At 44.0% G+C, this 24,651-nt stretch overlaps 1 protein-coding gene across 1 annotated transcript in view; it reads right to left on the bottom strand.

Annotated features, from left to right (window-relative positions):
* Positions 1–7,857: 7,857 nt before the first annotated feature.
* Positions 7,858–24,651, bottom strand: part of LOC147607978 (uncharacterized) — a 49,177-nt gene continuing 32,383 nt past the window's right edge. Inside the window, exons 2-5 of the mRNA XM_086789646.1 lie at positions 9,343–9,499; positions 9,177–9,227; positions 8,289–8,381; positions 7,858–8,164 (exon numbers count right to left, since the gene is read on the bottom strand). Of these exons, the coding sequence (XP_086645772.1) occupies positions 8,096–8,164; positions 8,289–8,381; positions 9,177–9,227; positions 9,343–9,499 (370 nt within the window). The 3' untranslated portion in view covers positions 7,858–8,095. The remainder of the gene's footprint in view (positions 8,165–8,288; positions 8,382–9,176; positions 9,228–9,342; positions 9,500–24,651) is intronic.

The raw sequence follows: 24,651 nt of genomic DNA on the forward strand, positions 1-24,651 counted from the left end.
AACCAAGAGTTGGCTCAACAACAAAAGGAAGCGGAATTGAAAGAAAAAAGCCTGGCACAACAAGAATCAATAGACTTACACCCCGCACCCGAGCATTTCAAATCATTCACCACAGGGGAACGTAAAGTAGTCTACACAAAAGCCCAACGAACGCCTACCAATGGGAGTAGCGGTGTCTACGATGGCCCTGCGGTAGTTAAGGAAATAGACTTAGCAGATCCGGGTGAGGAGTCTAAACCAGTTTTTATTGCTCAAGAGCTCACCAAGGCAGAAGAAGCTGCACTTACAAAGCTTCTTAAAGAATTCAAGGACATATTTGCTTGGACATATCATGATATGAAGGGTGTTCCACCCTCGATGGTGCAACACACAATTCCAATGATTAGCACTGCTAAACCAGTCCAGCAACGTCCCTACCCAATGAATCCTAAGTATGCAAAGATTGTACAAGAGGAAATTGAAAAGCTGGTAAAATGTGGATTCATATACCCAATGGAGCACTCAGAATGGGTTTCTCCGATAGTCATCGTACCAAAGAAGAATGGGAAACTCAGAGTGTGCGTTGATCTCAAAAAGGTTAATGCAGCCACCAGAAGGGATCATTACCCCTTGCCATATTCTGAACATGTGCTTGAAAGAGTGGCAGGCAAGGAGGCATATAGCTTGTTAGATGGGTACTCGGGTTACAATCAGATCACAATTGCAGTCGAGGACCAAGCTAAAACAGCATTTATCACGGAGTTTGGAGTGTTTGCCTTCCGCGTCATGGCCTTTGGCTTGACCAATGCACCTGCAACATTCCAACGATTGATAAACACGGCCTTTAAGGAATATCTAAGGGACTTCTGTGAAGCTAGATGATCTTTGTGTTCATTCCTCTTGGGACGAGCACTTGATGTGTTTACGAAAAATATTTGAAAGGTGTAGATTATATCGCATCTCATTGAATCCTTTCAAATGCCAATTCTGGGTTAAACACGGAGTTATCTTAGGGCATATAGTGTCCAAAAATGGGATTTCCACTGACGAGAGTAAAATCAAGGTCATTCTAGAACTGCCACCACCCACCAACTACAAAGGAGTCCAACGCTTTATGGGCTACGTTGGTTATTATCGAAGGTTTATTCTCTTCTTCGCCGAGATAGCTCGACCATTGTATAAGCTTCTCATCGAGTTTATTTGGACCGAAGAATGTGACCGTGCCTATGAGCTATTAAAGAAGGCCTTGGCGAGTGCTCCAATCTTGAGAATGCCTAACTGGGATTTACTCTTCCATGTGCATATTGATGCATCAAACTTTGCTATTGGGTGTGTGTTAACTCAACCTGGAGAACACAAGCTAGACTACCCCATTAGCTTTGCCAGTCGCCAATTGAACGATGCTGAGATGAACTACACCACTACGGAGCGAGAAGGGTTGGCAATGATATATGCAGTAAGGAAATTTCGTTATTACCTCCTTGCCACCAAGTTTGTTTTCTATGTAGATCATCAAGCATTGTTGTATTGATTCTTCTTGAGTTTGATTTCACTGTTGTTGTGAGACCTGGCAAAAAACATGTTATGGCTGATCATTTGTCTCGCATACCTAATGGTGAGGCTCCTACGGGGGTTGATGATGACTTACCGGACACTTCCCTGTTCATGGTGGAGACAATGCCTAAATGGAGTGAGAAGATTGTTAACTTTTTGGTTAATGGCTTTCCACCCAAGGAGCTTCGTAAAGATCTAGCTCGAAAGCTAATCAAAGAATGTGAACCCTATTGCCTGATAGCCGGGACTCTTTATAAAAGAGGAAAGGATGACGTTCTTAGGCGTTGTGCCCGAGAGGATAAGTATCTATACATTTTGCAAGAGGCTTATATGGGCGTAGCCGCCGCCGGTGGTCACTTCTCAGGAGACTTAACTGCGCGAAAGATCTTACAATCAGGGTATTGGTGGCCCACTATGTTCCAAGACGCATCACTCTTTGTGAAGGGTTGCGATGAATGCCAACGATATAAGAAACCCCAGAGGAAAGATTAGATGCCCCTACATCCGATCAAAGTAAACCAACCATTTGAAAAGTGGGGTTTAGACTTTGTAGGTCCAATTAGTCCAGCGGCCCGAAACACACAATCTCGCTATATTATTGTGGCCACTGACTATATGACCAAATGGGCTGAAGCGAAAGCGACACGTAAGGCAGATGTGAGGACAACAGCCAAGTTCCTCTTTGAAAATATAATCACACGATTCGGTTGTCCTTTTGAACTTGTGAGCGACAATGGTACACATTTTATAAATGAAGTGATTAAGGAGCTCACAATAAATTTCATGATATCCCATCATAAATCTACTCCTTACTATCCGCAAGCGAATGGCCAAGCCGAGAGTACAAACAAGACATTAATCTCTGTTTTGACAAAGACAGTTGAAGCTCATCGCACGGATTGGGATCTAAAGCTTACAACAGCTTTATGGGCCTATCGTACTGCATACAAAGTGGCTATTAATTGCACACCATTCAAAATGGTATATGGCCAAGAAGCAGTCATGCCGTGGGAATTTGTCATTCCTAGTCTTCGTGTTGCTACTCAAGAGGGTTGGGATGGTAATCCCTTAGTAGAGCGTCTATATATCCTTGAGCGGCTAAACGAAGAAAGACAATTGGCTGTATACAATGCCCTTGTGGAGAAGGATAGAAGGAAAAAATGGTTTGATCGCCATCTAAAGGACAAGGACATCAAGGTTGGGGATAAAGTCCTGATGTATGGAGTGCGAAACGAAAAGAAGAAGCTCAAATATGCTGGTAAGGGACCATATAGAGTATGCGAAATTACCCCGCAAGGTACCATCAAAGTGGAGACTCTCGACGGAGTTGAAACCATTGGATTCCTTAATGGGAGTAAATTCAAAAGATACTATGACCCCCTGAGCCAGGAGGAGTTACATGCAATCCATTAAAAGAAGGCAGCTAAAGAACAAGCTGAGCTTAAAAAGATACAAGCGAGAGTCGAAGCCAAAGAACGTCAACAACGTGCTAGGCGACAACGAGAAGCCAACTTGGGGATTACACAAGCATTTTTCGAGGAGGCAGACGAGGATTCACTGGAATCTGACCCACCTCTAAGATACCCAATTGAGTTACACAGTCCTTACGGGGAGGTGCTGTATAATGCATTATTGGATACAGGAGCTCAACACAATTTGCTATCATATGGCGTGTGGTGTCAACTGGGAAAACCACCTTTATCCAAGAGTTCTATCCAAGTTCAAGGAATCAACAAGAAGAAAATCCCTGTCTCAAGAATTCTGCACACTCCGGTTGCTTATGACAAGGGAACCATAATTCAAAGCTTTTTGGTTATGCCTGCTGGTACAATGGAAGGGACTGTAAACTTAGGGCGCAAATGGATGATGGCCACCAAATGCAATATCGATTCGGCAACCAGACGAGTCACAACACAAGAACCAACACTAGGTCTGACCGCTCAAAATCCCGCACCTAAGTCATCCACTCAAATATTAGATAATGAAAATTCACAAAGTCCAGTGGCAAAACCATCTTTGATTGTTTGCCATTCCTCTAACGCTTCAACACCAAGAGTGGAAACATGCAGGGTGGTCTCTAAAGCTCCGCTTACTATGCCAAAGAGTATATACAAATGGGTCCCAAAAGCTTCGTTAACAGCTACTTCCCCTGCTCAATCTCGTTCAACCACCAAGAAGCCTCGTAGGAAGAAAACAGCTACCCACCCGAGAAAGGGCAATGTAACATCACGATGGATCCCTAAAAAATTATTAGTAGCCCAAGGGTACTACGAGGGGAATGACCAGATTTAGGTCCCTAAACATAAGTTGAATCCCTCTACATCACCTGTAAAACCTTGCAAACCAATTGTTGCCACCCCAATGACAATTCAAGACCGTGGTAAGGGAAAGGTAATAGAGTGCTCCGCACCACTTCTTCCAGAGTTAGTTTGGATTCCCAAACGATATCGATCATTACCACCTAGCTCAGGAAGGGGGGAGCCACATGAAGCATCTAGCTCCTCATGCCAGGCACACACTCATATAGAAGTTTCTACATGCTCTACACCTACTCTTGTCAACACCCAACAAAAAACCGATGAGTCTACGTCTCCCCTTGTAATAGTATCATCGGAAACCATTTCCTCCATTCGTCAATGGGAGCGTACACTACCATCTCTGCAATTGGACGTGGCCACAAGGGTCATAAAAAGCTATCTGCCCACATCACAACCTATGACCCGCTGGACAAATTGGTTCCAAGAGGCTGCAACATCATTGCAAATAATATGATCTACCCAAGGAAAGGGGGAGCATGTACTCACGCTCGACATTCTAATGCTTCCTCCTTAACCTTCTCCCCTGACCATGTAATTGCCAAATTCAAGGGGATGTATATATATAGCTTCATACATTTGTTTTTAAAAAAAACAAAGAAAAGAAAAACAAAAAATAGTAAAAAGAGCAAGAGCACAAAAACAAGAGAAATATCCGTATACAATCAAGAACTAGATTGACCTGTCATAAACCTACTGATGCTATATGTGTTTGCAGATAAGGCAGATGTCCGATCATCATACACTTCATCCACTCCTACCTTTGGTGAGAGGTATCATCTGTACCTTTCTCAGATATTCCACATGTGCTATCCTGTAATTGAAACTGAATGGGATCATATAGATGTACTAGCCAGAGAGGAAAATGTTGAGGAATTAGAATGGCTAATTCGCCTATTGACCATGACTGACCCCTACTCCGTAGAGGACATATCCCCGATAGCCCAATGCTTTCCTTTTCCACAAGATGACTATCCTCACATGGTTACATTTTTGATGAGTTTATGTGGATGGGAAAATGAAAAGGAAATATCTGACAATGATGAATGGACGGATGAAACTCATGGCACTACTGAGGTTGACTTTATTTATTTGGATGATGCAGATAGAGGTTTAGCCTTAGGGCTAGAGCCAAGACTCTACAACATCCTCTTACCGTATCCTCAGTAGTAGTGTGGTGACTGGTAGGTAGGTTAGTGTTTTCTAGTTTTTTCTAGTTTAGATTCCTTAAACAAGTCTTGAAATTTTCACACTGATGTGCCTCTCAAGGTATAGTGCTTGTTAGTTAATTGTACAGGTTGAAAAGTTTGAGGTGGATTCGCTTTCAAGTCCTGAGACTGCCGCAACGTTCATCAAAATATATCTACATCAAATTGCAAGCTGTCTCGTCAAATCAAGGAGATCTCCAATTACATGTGTAATTCTTCCATACCCACACTCTTTCTTTCGTTTTTACTGTTCAATTAATTGCATAAACTATAATGCATGACCACATGAAATTGTCAATGTACTACTTAGTTTTTGAAGTTGCTTGCATGCTAGTGTAAATCATTAATGAGCTTAACTTTATTGGAAATATTCCTAGGCAGCATGACGTCTTTAGTTAACCTTGGAATACGATTATCTTAGGTCTAGAAACAAACCATCTTAATGTTTGACACCTGGCCATGTGTGTGTTGACCTCTAGGACATAGCTATTACCCCTTTGTCGAAAGGATGCAAGACAAATTATAGTTCAGAAGCGAAGATCAAAAGAAATAGATTTTTTTTAAAAAAAAGCTTACAATAAATGGCAATACAAGTCTATGATGTGCTTTAATGTTGGCCTATCGCCTTATTGATACTTGGTAGGCGAGGAGTATTCTACTCCAGACCGATGCCTTGGTTGATAGGGGGTAGCCTTGCCTAAAGTGAGCTAATAGATTCCTGGATAATGCCTTGTGTTAAACATGGTACCAGGATCGATGTTAGTTTTGTCTTAGGAAGGTCGCCATTGTGTGTAAAAATTGTCACGTGAATTAAAAAAAATAAAGGCAAAAAGCTCCTGTAACTCTGATGTTTCTTGTGTCCCTAAACTTGTGGTATTAACTTGTTCTTAGAGTAGACACAGTGTGGTCATCTGTTTATTTATTAAGCTTGGTTATTTTCCTTGACTTAGGCCAATTATAAACCTTGATTAACCTTTGACACCTTGCTTACTCTTGATTTACTTTCAATAATTTTAAACTCCTGTTAATTTGCTACACTAGCTCATTCATGTGACCCTTAAACTAAGTTCTCATAGCAATATCCATTGTGGTCTAACATGCTTGAATTTATACACTTTATATCTTTTGAATTCCAGCATACTTTCACTCTACTTCCCTGTTTTGCAGACGATCAACAACAACCCTCTCGAGCTTACCATACCATAGCTTCCGAGGACGGAATCTACATCAAGAAGGGGGACATGTTAACCTATGAGACGGACATTGAGACGTACTATGTTTTACGTCATTAATTTAAATATTCTGAGTCATGGGCCGGGCTTGTCGGCACCATATGTTAAGGATGAAGAGATTGGGTGATCGTCGATGAGAGGCGCACCTTGAATATTAGTAGGATAAGGGTTAGGATCGACCGGCCATGTATGGGCGCCCAAGTGTGAACGGCCAAGTCACCTATAAGAGTCAAATATAATCCTAAAATCTTCATTCTCATGTGTGGTGAATACAAGAGTGCTCTTGCCTTATCTCCTTGGTTTCCTTCTCCTGTGTGTGTGTGAGAGAGAGAGAGAGAGTGAATGAGAGAGCGATCGAGCATTGTGTAGCGGCACGGCGACGGAGAGGCGGTAGAGCGCCGAGACGTCGGCTCCTTCTTCACAGCTGCGACGCGGGAATCCTTCAAGGCGGCAGTTGAGCGGTGAGTGACACACCCTTTGCATTCTGTTTGAGCTTCCTTCCCTGGTTGTATGCTTGCAGCCATTCGTGGCTCGCATACGGTGTCCGGCAAGTCCCCAGCTACGACCTGTGCGGCAAAAGCGCACATCTGGAGATGATATAATCCAACACAGTTGAACTGTTTTATGCTCTCGAGCGTGGTTGGGCAAAGTACACGACATTGGTTTATTCTTGCACTCTTTCTATAGTGCAAGGACTTTCCATCTTCTATGAGCTAGTGCTCTACTAAGCCCTAACACATTAGAGCTAGGAATCTATGTTTTAGGAAGAGGGGAATGCTCAAGGAGTTATTGCATGCTCAAAAGATTTCTTAGAAAAGATGCCATTAAAAGAATTTTAAGAATGAAAATTCTTATGGTGCTCCCCCTCAAAATCTATGTTAAGATGTATATTAGACCTTATCATGAAAACTAGGTACACTAATGAATGTTTCAAAACTTGTCATAAATGTGTAGTAAACAATAAAAAACCACAACATAGAGCATTGTGGTGGGTTGGTTAAGGGAGAACTAAGAGAGAACACCACGGTTTCTCTCATTTTGCATTCTCCATGCACTTACCACTCTATTAACTATATCAAAACATGCCATCAAACACTCATTAATGGGCTTCATGCAAGTAGCTAGATGCTTCACCCCACCTAAGTCTTTCGATTGCTGATAGCCTCCTATAGTTGCAACACTAATCGCCAATGAAGATGCAGCCTAGTGGTAAGCTGTTGAAGTCCCATGCAGGAGGTGCTGAGTTCAAAACCTGTTAGTTATTGACAACGGCACAAAAGTACGCGCGCACACACACGAGACAAAAGATCCCCCCCAAAAAAAACATACAAGGCACAGATTGCAACAATGCTAAAAATGGCATATTTTAGAACTAAGTCAAATGAAAGAAAGCCTCCCAGCTTAGCCAGTTTTAAGCATGCAAATATAGGGTCTAATTAATTGTAAAACTGAAGTACCCAAAATTCCATCCTTAAAAGGCAGAATTGACATTTTTTCTCAGAATCAGCCATGAAAATTACATTAAAAGTTGGATTTTTTTTCTAGCATTGGAATAGCTAAAAGCACATCTTTTAAACAAATTGATAGTAGGATTAGCTGCAAGTGATGGGTTATCACATCTCATATTACAACTCAGGCTACAATTTGGTCTTTCAACATACCAAAGTTGTTGGTATAGATCCGAACAAACACATCAATAAACTGCCCTTCTTCTAGGCAATGAATAATTCAATGTAGATTATTTACATAATGCTCTCTTTGTGAGCAAAAAATCGTCGTATTATTTTCTATTCAATGTTCTTTGATATCAACCCTCTCTTGAAATTATGTGTACCAGAAAAGCCACTAAACAGCCAAGTAATCCACCCGCAATCACCTAAAAAACAAAGGAAGTTTTGGGTATCCAAACAAACTAAATTCCATTCTTTCTTAATGGTGTCTACACAAATGTGCCAAGCACACACTTGAAAGCATCAATTGGAAGGCAAACCAATCTTTACCTGCAGAGGGGTGTGCCCAAGAAGCTCCCGAAGAGGTCTTGAGTCTGCCAAAGGATGCTCTGGAGGCAGATCTGTCACTATTTGATTCAGCACCTACAGTCAACATGTTTTGATCAGATCTGAAGGAGTCTTATCCCAGCAAAAGGTACTATGTGTCCCATGCTTTACATACGTATCTGTGCTACAATGCTCTAGTGCCTGAAGGACATAACTAGGCTAATATAGGCTTCTAATTATTGGGCTTCCCTGTGAAGTCACTTATGACTGCTTTTATTATTGTATCCAAGCTTGTATACCTTTATAAGATTGGAATATATCCCACCTTACAAATTCAGGGAAGAATTGCACTTATTTAACAATAAATAAACACAAACAAGGAAAATACTAGAAAATGTTTTGCAGACAATACAAGGACAAAGAAGTACAAATTTTGAACAATGTAAAGTTCATTTGACAGAGCAATGACTAAAACAAACTTGGGAAGGTATGATTTGAATCAAGAAAACTAGTCTATATAAAACACACACACACACACACACACACACACACACACACACACACACACACAGAGACTCTTAGTAAGCCAAGCACTACTTCCCAATAGCACCCAAGCATAAATTGCTCACTATGTCTCTTGGGTGATGTTGACTCAGGCTCTTGCTTTTATTACTGACTCCCTAACATATGTTTGTAAGTGATGATGTTTGAGGGTTTTTCATGGACTCAGGCCAAACTTCGAGCCTTGTGGAGGCAAGGACTTGTCTCCAAGGCTGGTTTCTCGGTAAGGAAAACCTTCACATAATCTTGACTGTGGCTCCAACTCAAAGATAAGTAAAACTGTGTTATAGATTGCAATAGGCACTTCAAAAATATCCAAGAATTAACTACCTCCGCCTGACGGCCTGCTTGCAACCTCACACCAGATGCATCATACATCACCTGCACATATCAAAAACAACCAACAGAACCAAGGAGTTCATTTGCCCACCAGTCAAGGTATGCCACATGAAAAGTCCATCTACACAGCAACTGCTACAAGAATGAGACATCATACCACACTTGCTAGAACAACTGCAATCGCAAAGAGAGAGCCTCCAAGACCATCTTTCAGGCCTACTGCAGAAGCAAGTCCCATAACCGTTGCTGCGTGAGATGATGGCATGCCACCAGACCCAAGAAGCCTCTTTGCATCCCAACGCTGCTCCTTGTACCTGTAAAACTAGCCAGGTAAGTTGCATTCAGAAAGCATATTACTCCAACCCCTTGTGCTATGTTTCCAGACCATTCCAAACTAATTCTTTACACCTGACGTGTGTTGGATAGTGCTAGATTATTATGGTCTATGATTGACATATGTTGCCTGGCTACTGTTTTTGTGATTCGTTTGAATATGGTCTATAATAATTGAGATATGTGCCTGGCTAGCCCACTGTTGTAGTAGGTGTAGGAGGCAATGTCAAGTTCTGAGTTGAGTTAAGCACCTCAACTTAACGTGCTCTATAGTTCTTGTGTGTATCACCCCAAGCACCTAGGTCTAGTGTGTCAGGGTGACAGGTGATTAATTCTATCTCATTCTTTTGAAGCTGGGGTTTTCTTAGAATTAATTCTATTTTAGTTCAAACTTCTGGAACAGCCTCATTGTTTTAAAAGCCTCAACTTTAAGTCTCATTCTGTCAAAACTCCAACAGGTGACTAGAGTCTCCTATGGAAGTAAGGAGCTTTATCAGGGTAAAGCAGGGCTGCCCCCCCTTCACCGACACTTTTTGTGCTGTACATTGTACACACACACAAAGAAACTGAGATGAGAATGAAGAAACTAAAAGCCAAAGCTGGCTGAAAATTCCATCTTCCTCACGGTGCTCTCTGCACATAGACCAGGAACCTGAAAAAATTGTTGCACCTTCTCCTTCAATTCCAACACTTGCGTTTGTGAGGGCTTCCTGAAGAGGTGACCTCTTTTGCTGCTGCTCTGGGTTCCTGAAGGGCACTTAAGGGCTTGTACTTTTGTTCTAGGGGGCTGGAGTGGAAGATCATGAAGAATGATGGGGAATGGAGTGCTGGTCGGCTGCTCAGAGGCCCTAAGATACGGGGATTTCCCCTGTTTTTGCCCCCAAAGGGCTGTTTCGCCTGGCGATCCCCGGAACGCCTGGACAAGGATACATCTAGCTGCTTCAAGGCTGCCCAAACCACCTCCAAACCTGTCCCACCTGCTCTGTGCTGAGTTGCTACTGATTTTTGCGAGTGTCCAACAATGCTCAACAGTCTGCAACACCTTCCATTGCCCTTTGGTTATGACTGCTCGTTTTTATAGGCCTTTTTGACTCAAACATTGATTATCCTTTCAGGAGCATGCACTCACACTAACCCTTTGCAAGCCCTAATCCTCTCAGTCACTCAATGACCCCACTCTCACGGTTTACCAATGATTCTCACATCATTATTTTGCAATGGGAATAGCACTCTAACTATGTATGACGATTGGTACTGCATCACTGTCTATGCTCAATGTCTGCTAATACCTCCTCAACCATATGTATTCTACCATGGCTGTAAAGATTGGTATGTATTTGGCTTCACGAGAGGATGCCGCCACAATTGATTGTTTCTTGCTAAGCCAAGAAACATGTGAAGTGCCCAACAAAAAACAATTTCCATTTGTGGAGCGTCTTGTAGCAAAGACACCAGTGGCCAGCCAAATTTGATTCACTATATCCATACAAGTGAATATCGCCTCCTCTAACATACAACAATTCAAGTGTCTTGAGTGCCCTGGAGGTACCTAAATATTTTCTTCACTCATATCCAATGTTGAAGTGCAAGGGTTGTGCGTTGATTTACACAACAGGGAAACAGCAAATGATATCTATGGTAAGACTATTGCATAGATAAATCGGGCATCCAATAGCCTAGCGTAGAACACTGGCATCTACTACTCTGTATTATGTACAAAAAAGAAGTAATACAACTAAAATTCACGTACAAGATGTGGCTAAGAATGAAGACATCAAATCACAGCCCTATGACCTACTATGGACACTCCTGGCTAGCACTTCACCTACAAAGAAACGCTCTGTGAAGTCCAACACTGAGGAAAGCATATGAATATAACGATTTGCCTACCCACATATATATATGTCGGCCAGTAGTATTGCTATTGGCGACATGTACCTAACTACCACGTCATCAAGGCCACATCACTGCCACGTGTCGACTACGCTATCTGACTCTATTTGTCAGCTGTTGTCTGATATCTGGCTGTGTCCTGCATACTCATAGGTGTGTCACATTCTCCCCTACATGCATTGCTATTGTCCTCAGTTGCACGGTGTCCATATAAAGTGCCCTTCCATAAAAGGAAAAGACCCAAGCAAAGCTCATCCAAGATACCCAAGATCATGAACACTACGAGACCACTTTGCATCCAAATGGCGAAGGCTCACATTCCATCCTCACTGCAACAGTACAAAGACCTACAGATGACAAACTTCCACCGGATCGAGCACTTTCCATCTCTCCAACCATCCATCAACCACTGAGTATCCTCCGGTAGCCCACGACAAGAACACTCTAGAGAATGGCCAAGCAAAACTCCGCTATCCAAACTCCAACCACTAATGCATTGGCTCAAATGGAGAACAAGAACTGCTTGCACCAGCTCCAATGCACCCTGAAGGAAGAAAGAACCAAGAACAATACTCCTCAGAAGCGTTGCACCAAATCTGTATCCATCAATACTGCTCGGTTGCTTGGCACAAGTATGTCTAAACCAGCCATGTCTTGTGGAACGTACTCTAAGTAATACATTCATTGATACATTGAAGTCAAAACCCTGATCGTTGTCGCTCGCTACAATCTCCAAGAAATCTGTGTACTGTGAAGGTACACCAACTAGCCTATCCTTGTCACGTTCACACCCGTGCCATGGCTAATCATGTGCATGAACAATCTTAATCCCCGGTTAAGCATCAGTAGGACATCATTAGCAGTACCATCAGTAGCAGCATCATCATCAGATCATCATAATCAGCATCAGTGTCAGCATCTTCATCATCATCATCATCATCAACACTAGCAGCAGCAGCATGGGAGAGCATAAGAGCCTGTCGGCTGGCAGCAGGCAGCCAGGTACTATGGGTGGGCAGCAGTCCAGCAGACAAAAGCGCAGCATTTAATTAGTATTTTCGAAGGGTTCATGTCCATAGCAGACCAACAGCTCCTCGTGGCTGGCCAACTGTATAAGGCATTCAATCATCAATCATTTAATCAAGTCATTTTCAGCAAGTCATTCATCATTGGTCGTCAGTAGAAGATATGTAGAAGGGGCCACGGGTCACCCCCTTAGGGCTGACCAAGGCCTAAAGCATGTACAAGCATTTAAGCCACCTTTTTGTACCATATAAAAATACAGGAAAACACTGACACCAATCTTTCTCTCTTCTTCTCCCTCTGTCTTAATCATGTGTTAATTAGCATCTTGTTCTTAATCAAGCTTAGGGCTGTGGATCAGTAGAGCAAGGCTTCCGTGCATGTAACATTGATATCAGAGCCTCGGGTTGGTGACCCAACTTGGCTACCTAAAGAAGTGAGCATCTGGTGGATGGTAATACTGCGGTCTAGAAAAAACAACCAGGCCTCCACCATGCCAGGAGAGAAATCGCATCAAGAAGAAAGCCAACAGGAAGTTATGGAGGCACAAAGCTTCCAATGCGACACACCAACAAAAAGTACATTTCCGCCAAGCACAAAAGTGCTCCTAGGAATAATGATGGAGCAAATAAATTCTCTGAAGATGCACCTTGCCGCAGAAAAAAAGAAGCCCAAAGAAGGCATCTCAGATCTGGCACATATGTTCTTCAGTATGGAGGAACAAAGACGAAAAGACAACGAAAGACATAAAGAAGTAAGAAGAAAAGCAAAAGAACAAAAAAATAGAGAAGAACAGAAACGTGCGGAGGAACAATGAGATAAAGAAGCCACACACAAATATGAGGAAGACCAACGCCGTCGAGAAGCCGCCGACCGAGAGTTTCAGCAAAGACTCAACTGGGAAGCTATGCAAATATAGCATCAGCAAACGATGGCACAAATTCTAGCATCCCTCCCCAAGACGGCTCCAAATACCTCGTCCTCCACCGCCCCTACCACCACCATCATACGACCCTCTCCAAATTTTAGTAAGTATGATGGTAAGTGTGATCATGCTACTGTTACTCAGTTTATTCATCAATTTGACGCAGATTTTCCTTTAGCTAAAATTACAGGTCCACAAGATAAAGTCCATGTGGCAGCACCCCAACTCACTGGGAAAGCTATTACTTGGTGGCAGCATTGGTCACAACTTCACACAGACCCCATCACAGGCCAATTCCAATGTGATCGGACTACCTTCGTGGCCGACCTCAAAGCCCGTTTTCTTCCACCACAATACATGACCAATCTTGAGGACAAGTTTTACAAACTCACCCAAGGTGGTTCCCTTGTTTTGACCTATTCCAACAAGGTTATTACAATGGCCCAGCAGTTGGGCATATCGGAAGAAGATAAGCTAAAGCAATTTATTCAAGGTTTAGACACTAACATTAGGTACCCAGTTAGGAATTTTGAGCCTCACACTTATGAACGGACACTGACCCTCACTTAGAATCAGGAACTAATGCTGAACGATGATAAGCCCAAGCAGGTACAGTCTACTCTTAGGCCTCAACAGCAATCATATACCCAGCAGTCATCTACCCAACAGCAGTCATCTACCCAGGGTAAGGGGACTCAGAATAGCAAAGACCAAAAGGACCAAAAGAAACACTCTCAGGATCAATCAAGCAATAAGAAGGATTCTACGCCCAAGAAGACTCCCGAGGAAAAAGCTAAGGAGGGCATTACTAGAGGTTATCTCCAGCCGGATGAACAGACACACACAGTACAGGACGGAGAACCGTTGTTTCTTCTGTCACACTCTGGGACACGGGAAGCAAGATCGCACTAAGTTTCAGGCTGACAAGTCTACTAAGGCACCCACTTCCATAGTAGCAACCGTAGCATCACCATCAACACCTCCGCCATCAACCGCTAATGCTGTTCAGCTATTGTCCGCTTTGAATTCGGTGCCACCAGTGATATTTGATGATAAGCAAGAGAGTGAGGCTGAGGGACAAACATGCTCTCATTCGTGCCTATGTAGTTCATTATCCTCTTTGACATGGGCAGTCTTGAGGATGCCATCTCTCCGCAGTTGGCAAACAAGATGAGCTATACCTTGAGCCTTACCATTTAGATGTGGACGGGTTTACCCCTGGTCTACGTACACACATTTCTCATAAAGCTCGGCAGTTTGAGTTTCAGGTTCAAAGAGCAACATTTCAGCGGGATTTCATTGTCTCCCCTCTTTTAGGGTGTCACGTGATCCTCAGGATCCAGTGGTTTAGACAATATGTGTCACGTGCATCCCGCACTTGGATGCCACGTAGACATATCTGTATACAGAAGGTGCACATGGTAAACTGGTCCCATGTGAGCCCAGTCCGAGACGAGTCAACCAAGGTTCCATCCCACACGTCCGAGGTCAGGTGTGCATTGTCCTGCACATGAGTCCAAGGTTAGGTGTGCACTGTCCTGCACATGAAACAGTGCCAGTCCGCGCTGTGAGTCTCCCTCAGGAACGATGTCAGTGATTCTGTGTATCTGGTATGGTACTGGATGCCAGATCATTGTGTAGACAAGTTAGGGTTTGCATATAGGAAAGGGGCCAGCCCATAGGGCTACCCCAAGTACTTGTGTGGGCATGGGGACAGTGTAAAACCATCCCCATGAGGGCCAAGAAGGCCCTGGCTGTACCCACCTCTCCTAGATTCCACCCATTCATCCACCTCAATTGTGCACCTCTCAAATTTGTCGACAGCAGCTTGGTGGGCTTGCACTTCCCTTTGGTATTGTTCATCTTGGTGACACCTACACTCTTCGGCTTCCCTTGCAAAATCTCCTGCCCGTCTTATCTCTTCTTCTACACGATCATGCACCGCTAAAATAACTCTTTGTACAGCTTTTATCCTGAATTGTTTAACATGCAATTGAGTATATTTGTGCAAATTAAGTTCTTGTATAGAAAGGTCAGACAGCCCAGACGGTGGCCAGTGCTTCCGAGAAGTACTCAGCTCTCCATGGAATGTTCCATAAGATTTTTCTTCGGGTTGTCCAGCCTCTTTATGGCTGTAGGGCAAGTATGGGGCAGCCCATACAGGCTGCCCAGTCTCCAAACAGCAAATATACAACGCCCAGGCCTGTTAGAAAGCCAGGCGCCTAGTGCCCAGCCATCAAGGAAAAGATGCGTAGCATTTTATTGATTTTATTCAGCATTTAATGTTGTTTATTTCAGTTGTGGACAGTAATTGCCGCTCGTGTGGTTGGTTTTTAGACGCCGGTGGACTACCCCTTTCGGAGTGACTCTTGTCCCTCAAAGGACGGTTAGTTTTCAACCTCCAGAAGCCTCTTGAAGTCTCCCACACACATAGTGGATGGTCAGATTGTGCTCCGGAAAGGAAGTGCGTTTTCATACTATGGCGTGCTTCGACGACGAGAGAGACCAAGAACCTTGGGACCAGAGTGCACCGGGCAGCCCAGCGAGGGCACTAGGCTTGAGTGTTACAGAGATGTTCCAACGGATGATGCAAGCAATCGCAGACCAGACGACCAAGTTGGAAGAGCAAAAGGCGCAGATCTAGGCTCTGGAAGAGCGTACCCGTTCTCCAACGTCGCGTTTTCCATCTCCTCCTCCCTCTCCTTCCGTATCCCAGATTCCAGATCCTTGACACAGGGACCCTCTCGCGGGGTCATGACCGCAGCCGAGCTCTTTGCTTGAGTTGCAGATGCGTGCATTGGAGATCCGACAACGTGATGACGAAGCCATGCGATGCATGGAACATGAGCGTTACCTTGCAGCTTTGGACGCCAGATTGACACCAACGGCGTCCTCGAATCATTTTCCCGAGAAAATGAACTTCAGTAAGTATAATGGTAAACTCGACCCCACAACTCTCTATTCATGGTTGCATCAGTTTGAAGCTTACTTTGCCGCAGTTAGAAAGACAGATACTGACAAAGTGATCTTAGCCAATTGGTACTTGGAAGGTGAGGCCATTCCTTGGTGGACTCAGTGGGCTCATTTCCACACCAGATTAGGTATGGCAGCTTATGTGTGGGACGAGTTTGTCCGCGACCTTAAGCAGCGGTTTCTACTGCCCCACTACCTTGAGCGACTCGAAGACGAGTTCAAGGGAGCGCGTCAGAACACGCAACCTGTCCTTCAGTTTGTCAATAGAATTTCGACTTTATGTTTGCAATTAGACTTATCTGATTCGGACAAGAAAGGGCAGTTTTTGTATGGCCTTGACACGCAAATCTAGTGTTCATCCTATTCATTCCAAGCAATCATTGGAGCAACTCTTCAGCATTCAGCCAGCATATGTGCAGTCCTACAGCATTCAGTCAGCATATGTGCAGTCCTACAGCTATCTGGACTTGCATAAGTGGCTCGAAGGGTCTTCTGCAGTGCCTCGGATTGGTGGATACTCAGCCGACGTACAGTCTTCCTTGTTCTTGCATTGGGCAGTCGTATCACTTGTTTTCTCAAGCATCGTACAGCATTCTCCAAAGAATAATATAAGCAAATACTCCTGCTTGCAAGGGGGGGCGCGGGGGGGGGGGGGGGGGGGTGGGTTGGTGGACTTTCAATGGGTAATTGGGACCCAATACTATGTCGTCTACTTCACTCTTTTTCTCTTCTCTCTCTCTACTCTGTGAATTGGATGCTAAAGATTCTCACCACATAAAGGTATAAAGAAGGCCCTGTTGTGTGTCACCACGATCAACCTCAGTGCATGTAACATTTGTATCACAGCATTCAAGCTCAGTCCACAAAGCATTGTCCCAAGGAAGGTGCACAGCTCCAGCACAAAGGATGCAGCAGGGTAGCAGATGGAGTGGTCTACAACAGGCGAAGCCAGAGGAAGCATTCCCTAAGGGTACGTACGCAGAACCAGTACATCATTAAGCTCTCAAATCAGTTCCAAAGGCCTAGCAACGGGCATGATCAGTCCCGGCACATGACCCACTGTCACGTGCACAGAGTATATCTACCGTGTGCAGCACGCACACAAGACTAGTTTCGAGGCTTGGGGTAGCTTGGAGCTAGCCAGGCTTATTGATGAGCGGGGCTAAGGATGGACTGACGGGCGGGCGCCCAAGTGTGGACGACCGGTGACCGGCTACCAAGAGCCTATAAAAGGGTGGCCAAGGTCAATCAGTTAGTCAGAGTCTTGCGAGACCTTACGAGAGCTCTGCGGTCAGGAGCCTGAATCTAGTGCAGACGTGCACATGCTTCATGTAGCCGAGGCCGGCAGCAACCTCGAGGCCCGCGAGGGTAGCTCCGTGGCGGTATGGGACGTCATGGAGTAGAGACAGGTTGGTATGTCTAGCTAGGTAGCTCAGCTCGTGGCCGGGACAGCCAGGACTTGTGGGCCAAAGCCCACGGCTATCATGGTTGGGTGGTGAATCAAGCCTGCACCCCCTTCACGATTTATGGCTGTCTTGCAGGTTTCGGGTCATGTTCCAGGACTACTCTTCGAGGAGACCCTTGGGGATTTGACAGTGGTATCAGAGCGAGCCTCGGAGAGCGTGCAAGTTGGTAGGTAGAGAAGAAAGAGATAAGAGTTCGAGATGACTGCTGTTTTTTCATGTGTACTGCTGTTTTTTTCAGAATTCAACATATGATTTCTTGTTTGCATCGTTGGAACCCGAGTTGGGTTGTGGTCATGAAAAGGGTCGATTAGGACAGCAAGAGAAGAGAGTTTGTTTTTGGCAAGGAGAGAAGCAAGAGAGATCATTGGCTATGAACCAACGAGAGAGAGAGAGAGAGAGCTTGTCGGCAGGTGGCGAACAGTCGAGATTTCCCTTCTTCGCTGTAGTTCGCAGGTGATGGGTGCCTGCTGTTTACAGGTGGTGGGCAGTCGAATACATCGCTTTTTTAAGCCTACGTTTTTTTTTTAAGCCCTCCCGCTGCTTTCCATTTTTTTTTAGAACCTTACATTTTTTATTATTTTTTACATGGCCAAATAAACAAAAACAAACGAAGCGTATGCAGCGTAGCTTTTTTTTAAAACGCGTGGCTTTTAAACGCTAATGCGTGGCTTTCACAAAAGCCATCCAGCTTGTTTTTTTTTTTTCAAAAAGCTTTTGTGGGCTTATAAAAAACACCCAGCATTGGCTTCTAGTTTACAGCGCAACACTTCTCCTGGAGTTCTCTTGCACCGTCTCTTGCTTGCAGCCAGGCTTTTCTCTCACTTTCCCACTTCGAGATGTCAACCCAAGAATCGGAGATGGAGCCCGTTCCCAAACACGAATTACGTACGGGCTACCACCAGATACGTATTCATGAAAGGCACATCGAAAGAACCGCCTTTTGGACTAGGTATGGCCATTACGAGTTTCTCGTATTACCTTTTGGGTTGACCAATGCTCCAGCCACTTTCTAGCAAATGATGAACGAATTTTTTCGTGAACATTTGGGGAAGTTCGTGGTGGTGTTCTTGGACGATATTTTAGTCTACAATCGAACTCTCAAGGATCGTGTCAGACTATTTTAAGACAGAACCGACTGTATGCTAAATTTAGTAAATGTGAGTTTTTTATGACAGAAATCATTTACTTGGGACACAAGATCACACGAGACGGATTGAGTATTGACTATGACCGAGTCCAGAAGGTTTTGTCTTGGCCGATACCGCAGATGGTGAGACAACTTCGTTCTTTTCTCAGTTTTGTTGTTTTCCTTCGGAACTCTGTGCGGGAGTACTCTCAGCTCACACTACCGATGACCGACGTGTTGAAAGGTCGTGGATGTAAGTGAAATCAGCCTATCGCTTGGAATAATGATTTGGATATGGCCTTCAGACTTTTAAAAGATAAAGTCAAGGAAGCCTCTACCTTAGCACTACCTAATCCAAGTCGGCCTTGTGTCCTTGAGACTGACGCAAGTGACTATGCGATCAAGGCTGCTCTATTCTAAGATGGTAGACCTGTTGGTTTCGAGAGTCGAAAGCTGGATGACACTCAATCTCGTTGGCCTCATTTACGCTCTCAAGGTTTGGAGGCATTATTTATATGGCTCCAAGTTTGTGGTATTAACTAATCACCCGTCAATCAAGTATGTGTGTGATGCAGATGATTTGAGAGGATGAAAAGCTAGATGGACAAAGTTAATGTAAGATTTTGATTTTGAAATACGCTATCGCAAGGAGTCCATGAATAGTGTAGTAGATGCGCTTAGTCGGATAAGAGAGGTGAATACTTTGTCGTTCACCTAGATTTCCACTAACTTATTTCAGTCATTAAGAGGGCTTTGCAGGACTGATAGTTATTTTGGTCCATATAGGCAGAAGATCCAGGACGGGAGCTCATTGATTAACCAAGACTTAGTGACTGAGCAGCCTACCATTCAGGCTACGGGAGGCCAGTGGATGATTTGGAATGGTTTACTATTCTGTAATGACAAAATTTGTGTACTGCATGTCCCGGACATTAGACCCAAGATTCTTAAGAAGTGTCACGACGCCCCTTCTGCTGGACATCCCGGGGTACACAGGACATTAGCTTTAGTGAGACACACTTTCTATTGGCCAAAGATGAAAGGGTATGTCGAAAATTATGTCCTGAAGTGTCAAATTTATCAAGCAAATAAAGTTGAACGCCTTAGACAGGCTAGGATGTTGCATCCTTTGCAAATCCCAAGTAATGAGTGGGAAAGTATTTCCATGGATTTTATTACCGGATTACCAAGAACACGTCAAGGCCACGATTCTATTAGATTATGGTGGACCGCTTAACAAAGATGGCTAGATTTTTACCTATACGGAAGACTGTTACAGCTACGCAATTAGCAAGGTAGTTTATCAAGCAATTGTTTAGACTGTACGGTTTACCGCAGAACATTGTCAGTGATAGGAAAGTGACTTTTGGAGACTTGTTTTTGAGAAGTTGGAAACAACTTTGAATCTAAGTTCCTGAGATCGTCCTCAATTTGATGGCTAGACTAAAAGGGTGAATCAAACTTTGGAGGACATGCTTCGTGCATGTCTCCAAAAGACAGAGTTCATGGGAGGATTATCTTCTTATGTTAGAATTTGCATACAACAGTACTAAGCATACTAATACCAATTTTAATCCTTTTATGCTTGTGTGCAAATTTCAACCTAGATTACTTGTTACCGTGGGATTTTCAAGACTTCAGCATGATGCAGTGCGTACTTTTTTGCAAGACATGCAAGAAATGTTACAAGTTGCGAAGGAATCTATTAGAAGCATTCAAGCCAGAGACAGATTTAATTCTAATAGATATCGTTCACCAAGAGAGTTCTCTGAAGGAACGATGGTGTATTTGCGAGTTCCGAAACCAGACTTTACGGACAAGTCGATCTCCGAAATTATCCCCTAGATATTGTGGACCATTTCGGGTTAAACGCCGGATTGGTTCAATTGCATATAAATTGGACTTTCCTTCTCATGTGAAAGTTCATCCCGTATTTCATGTCAATAGACTTAAGGAAGTACTGAGTGGAATAGACGAGTTAGTTACTCCTCAAGAAATCACAGATGTCGAGGATATGACATTTGTGCCACACGAACTAGAAAAGATTCTTGGATTTCGTAAAAGATGATTGCGGCATACGCTACTCACGGAATACAAGATCAAGTGGAAGGATCGTGTGGAGGAGGACGCTACATGGGAGACATTGACTACCCTTTAGAGGGATTACCCTGAGTTTTTACTAAGCTCAAGAGTGAGCTCTTAGAGGAAGGGGAGTATGTCATATGCACAGAGTATATCTACCGTGTGCAGCACGTACACAAGACTAGCTTCGAGGCTTGGGATAGCTTGGAGCTAGGCAAGCTGATTGGCAAGCTGGGCTAAGGATGGACTGACGGGCAAGCGCCCAAGTGTGGACGACCGGTGACCGGCCAAGAGCCTATAAAAGGGTGGCCAAGGTCAATCAGTTAGTCAGAGTCTCGGAAGTCCTTGCGAGTCAAGAGCCTGGATCTAGTGCAGGCATGCACCTACTTCATGCAACCAAGGCCAACAACAGTCTCGAGGTCCGCGAGGGTAGCTCCGCGGCCATATGGGACGTCATTGAGTAGAGACTGGTTGGTACGTCTAGCTCGTTAGCTTAGCTTGTGGCTCAATGGGGACAGCCAAGACTTGTGGGCTTTGCCCATGGTTTTCATGGTTGGGTGGTGAGTTAGGCCCGCACCCCCTTCACGATTATGGCTTTGTTTTGCAAGTTTCGGGTCATGTCCTAGGACTGCTCTTCGAGGAGACCCTTGGGGATTTGACACCCACCGCTATGTTAAGGGTAAGGGAAAGCAAGCATGGAGACAACAGTCGAACAGAAGCTCAATTCTTCAGCAAGGCTTGGATGTAGAGATCAAGAGTGAAGGTGTTCAGACAAAAAAAAAGATCAATCAAAGTCAAAGTCAATTCAGTAGAAGGTCAAAGTTAGTAGCAGTCCAAGGAGGAAGGATGACAGAGTATCCACCCTGTCATTTAGTTTAGCAGAAGGGAATGTCATGTGTACGCCCGTGCCATGGCTAATCCTATGCATGAACAGTCTTAATTCTTGGTTAAGCATCAGTAGAACATCATTAACAATACCATCTATAGCATCATCAATAGCAACATCATCATCAGCAACACTAGCAGGATCATCATGGGAGAGCATAAGAGCCTGTCGACCCTTGGGGATTTGACACCCACCGCTATGTTAAGGGTAAGGGAAAGCACGCATGGAGACAGCAGTTGAACAAATGCTTAATTCTTCAACAAGATTTGGATGTAGAGATCAAGAGTGAAGGTGTTCAGACCCCAAAAAAAAAAAAAAAAAAAAAGATCAGTCAAAGTCAATTCAATAGAAGGTCAAAGTTAGTAGCAGTCCAAGGAGGAAGGATGACAGAGTATCCACCCCGTCATCAAGTTTAGCAAAAGGGAATGTCACGTGCAAGCCCGTGCCATGGCTAATCCAGTGCATGAGCAATCTTAATCCTTGGTTAAGCATCAATAGAACATCATTAGCAATACCATCTATAGCATCATCAGTAGCAGCATCATCATCAGATCATCAAAATCAGCATCAATATCAGCATCTTCATCATCATCATCATCAACACTAGCAACATCATCATGAGAGAGCATAAGAGCCTGTCGCCCCTGGGGGATTTGACACCCACCGCTGTGTTAAGGGTAAGGGAAAGCAGGCATGGAGACAACAGATGAACAGATGCTCAATTCTTCAGCAAGACTTGGATGTAGAGATCAAGAGTGCAGGTGTTCAGACCCAAAAAAAAAAAAAAGATTAGTCAAAGTCAAAGTCAGTTCAATAGAAGGTCAAAGTTAGTCACAGTCCAAGGAGGAAGGATGAGAGAGTATCCATCTTGTCATCAAGTTTAGCAGAAGGGAATGTCACGTGCACGTCCATGCCATGGCTAATCCTGTGCATGAACAGTCTTAATCCCTGGTTAAGCATCAGTAGAACATCATTAGCAGTACCATCTATAGCATCATCAATAGCAACATCATCACCAGATCATCAAAATCAGCATCAGTATCATCATCTTCATCATCAACACTAGCAGCATCATCATGGGAGAGCATAAGAGCCTATCGGCTGGCAGCAGGCCTTGTACAGCAGGCAGCCAGGTACTATGGAGTGGGCAGCAGGTGTGGCAGGACCAGTGGACAAAAGCACAGCATTTAATTAGTATTTTCTCAGGGTTCATTACCACAGCAAGCCGACAGCTCCTGGTGGCTGGCTGATTGCATCCCAAACATATATATATATGGCATTCAGTCATCAATCATTTAATCAAGTCATTTTCAGCACGTCATTCATCATTAGTCATCACTAGGAGATATGTAGAAGGGGCCAAGGGTCACCCCCTTGGGGCTGACCACCAAGGCCTAAAGCATGTACAAGCATTTAAGCCACCTTTTTGTACAATATAAAAATACAAGAAAACCATGACACCAAACTCTCTCTCTTCTTCTCTCTCCTCTGTCTTGATCATGTGTTAATCAGCATCTTGTCCTTAATCAAGCTTAGGGCTGTGGATCAGTACAGCAAGGCTTCCGCGCCTGCAACAATCCTCCCACGAGACGAAGACAAATCTAATGGCATGTCCTCCTATGGTGCCTCCATGACATCAGACATTGAAGATACTCCACCCAATGCAAATGGCAGGGAAGAAGATGTGTGGGAGAAGGAAGAATTAGGGTTAGGTTAATTCATGTGGGAGACATACACAGAGAGAACAAGGGAGAGAGAGAGAGAGAGAGTTGTGGGGATAAGTCAACTCATGATATGAGTGTGTGACTCCCCTATCACACATGTATATTGCACTAGTACACATAGTGCACTTAGTACATTAAAAGTACTAAGTGTACTATGTACTATAACGTATGGGCTTGTACACACTATAAGGGTGGGCATAACGCCTTTACCCCAACAACCTCCCACTTAAAGGCAAAGTGCCCTTAAATGAAGGAAAAGAAAAATCAGCATGTACATGATAATATACAAGGCCATATCAAGGCTGAAACTGGCCTCATCCAATGCCAATGAAGTGTCTGCAATGAGCAAACCGCTCCGGAGGCAAACTCTTTGTCAACAGATCAGCCGGGTTGTCATCCGTATGAATCTTAACAAGCTGAATTTGCTTGTTCTCTATCACCTCTCTGATGAAGTGATACTTCACATCCACATGCTTCGTCTTTGCATGAAAGACAGGGTTCTTTGCCAACTGGATGGCACTCTGACTGTCACAATGCAACAATGGAATATCCCCTGTATAACCCAAATCAACCACTAACCGAGATAGCCATAATGCCTCCTTGCAAGCCTTTGTGGCTGCAATATACTCGGCCTCTGTAGTAGATAAGACAGTGCACTTCTGCATCCTGGATATCCATGACACAGCACCTCCTGTGAATGTAAACACACAACCGGTAGTAGACTTTCGGTTATCTGGATGACCGGCATAATCCGAATCCATGTAACCATGCACTAATGCATCCTGTTTGCCAAAGCAAATGCACATATCCTGTGTGCCCTTCAGGTATCTCATGACACCTTTCACTGCTTCCCAATGCTTCTTGCCAGGGTTGGCCATGTATCTAGAAACCACTCCCACTGCAAATGCAATGTCCGGCCTAGTAGCAACCATGGCATACATGAGACTACCACAAGCTGAAGCATACGGAATCTTGGCCATATCAGCCCTGCCACTATCTGACTGTGGGCTGTCCATAGCACTGAGTTTCACATAT

This window comes from Cibotium barometz, chromosome 54, assembly GCF_041138505.1.
Source record: "Cibotium barometz isolate CiBa-2024 chromosome 54, ASM4113850v1, whole genome shotgun sequence".
Taxonomy (NCBI): domain Eukaryota; kingdom Viridiplantae; phylum Streptophyta; class Polypodiopsida; order Cyatheales; family Cibotiaceae; genus Cibotium; species Cibotium barometz.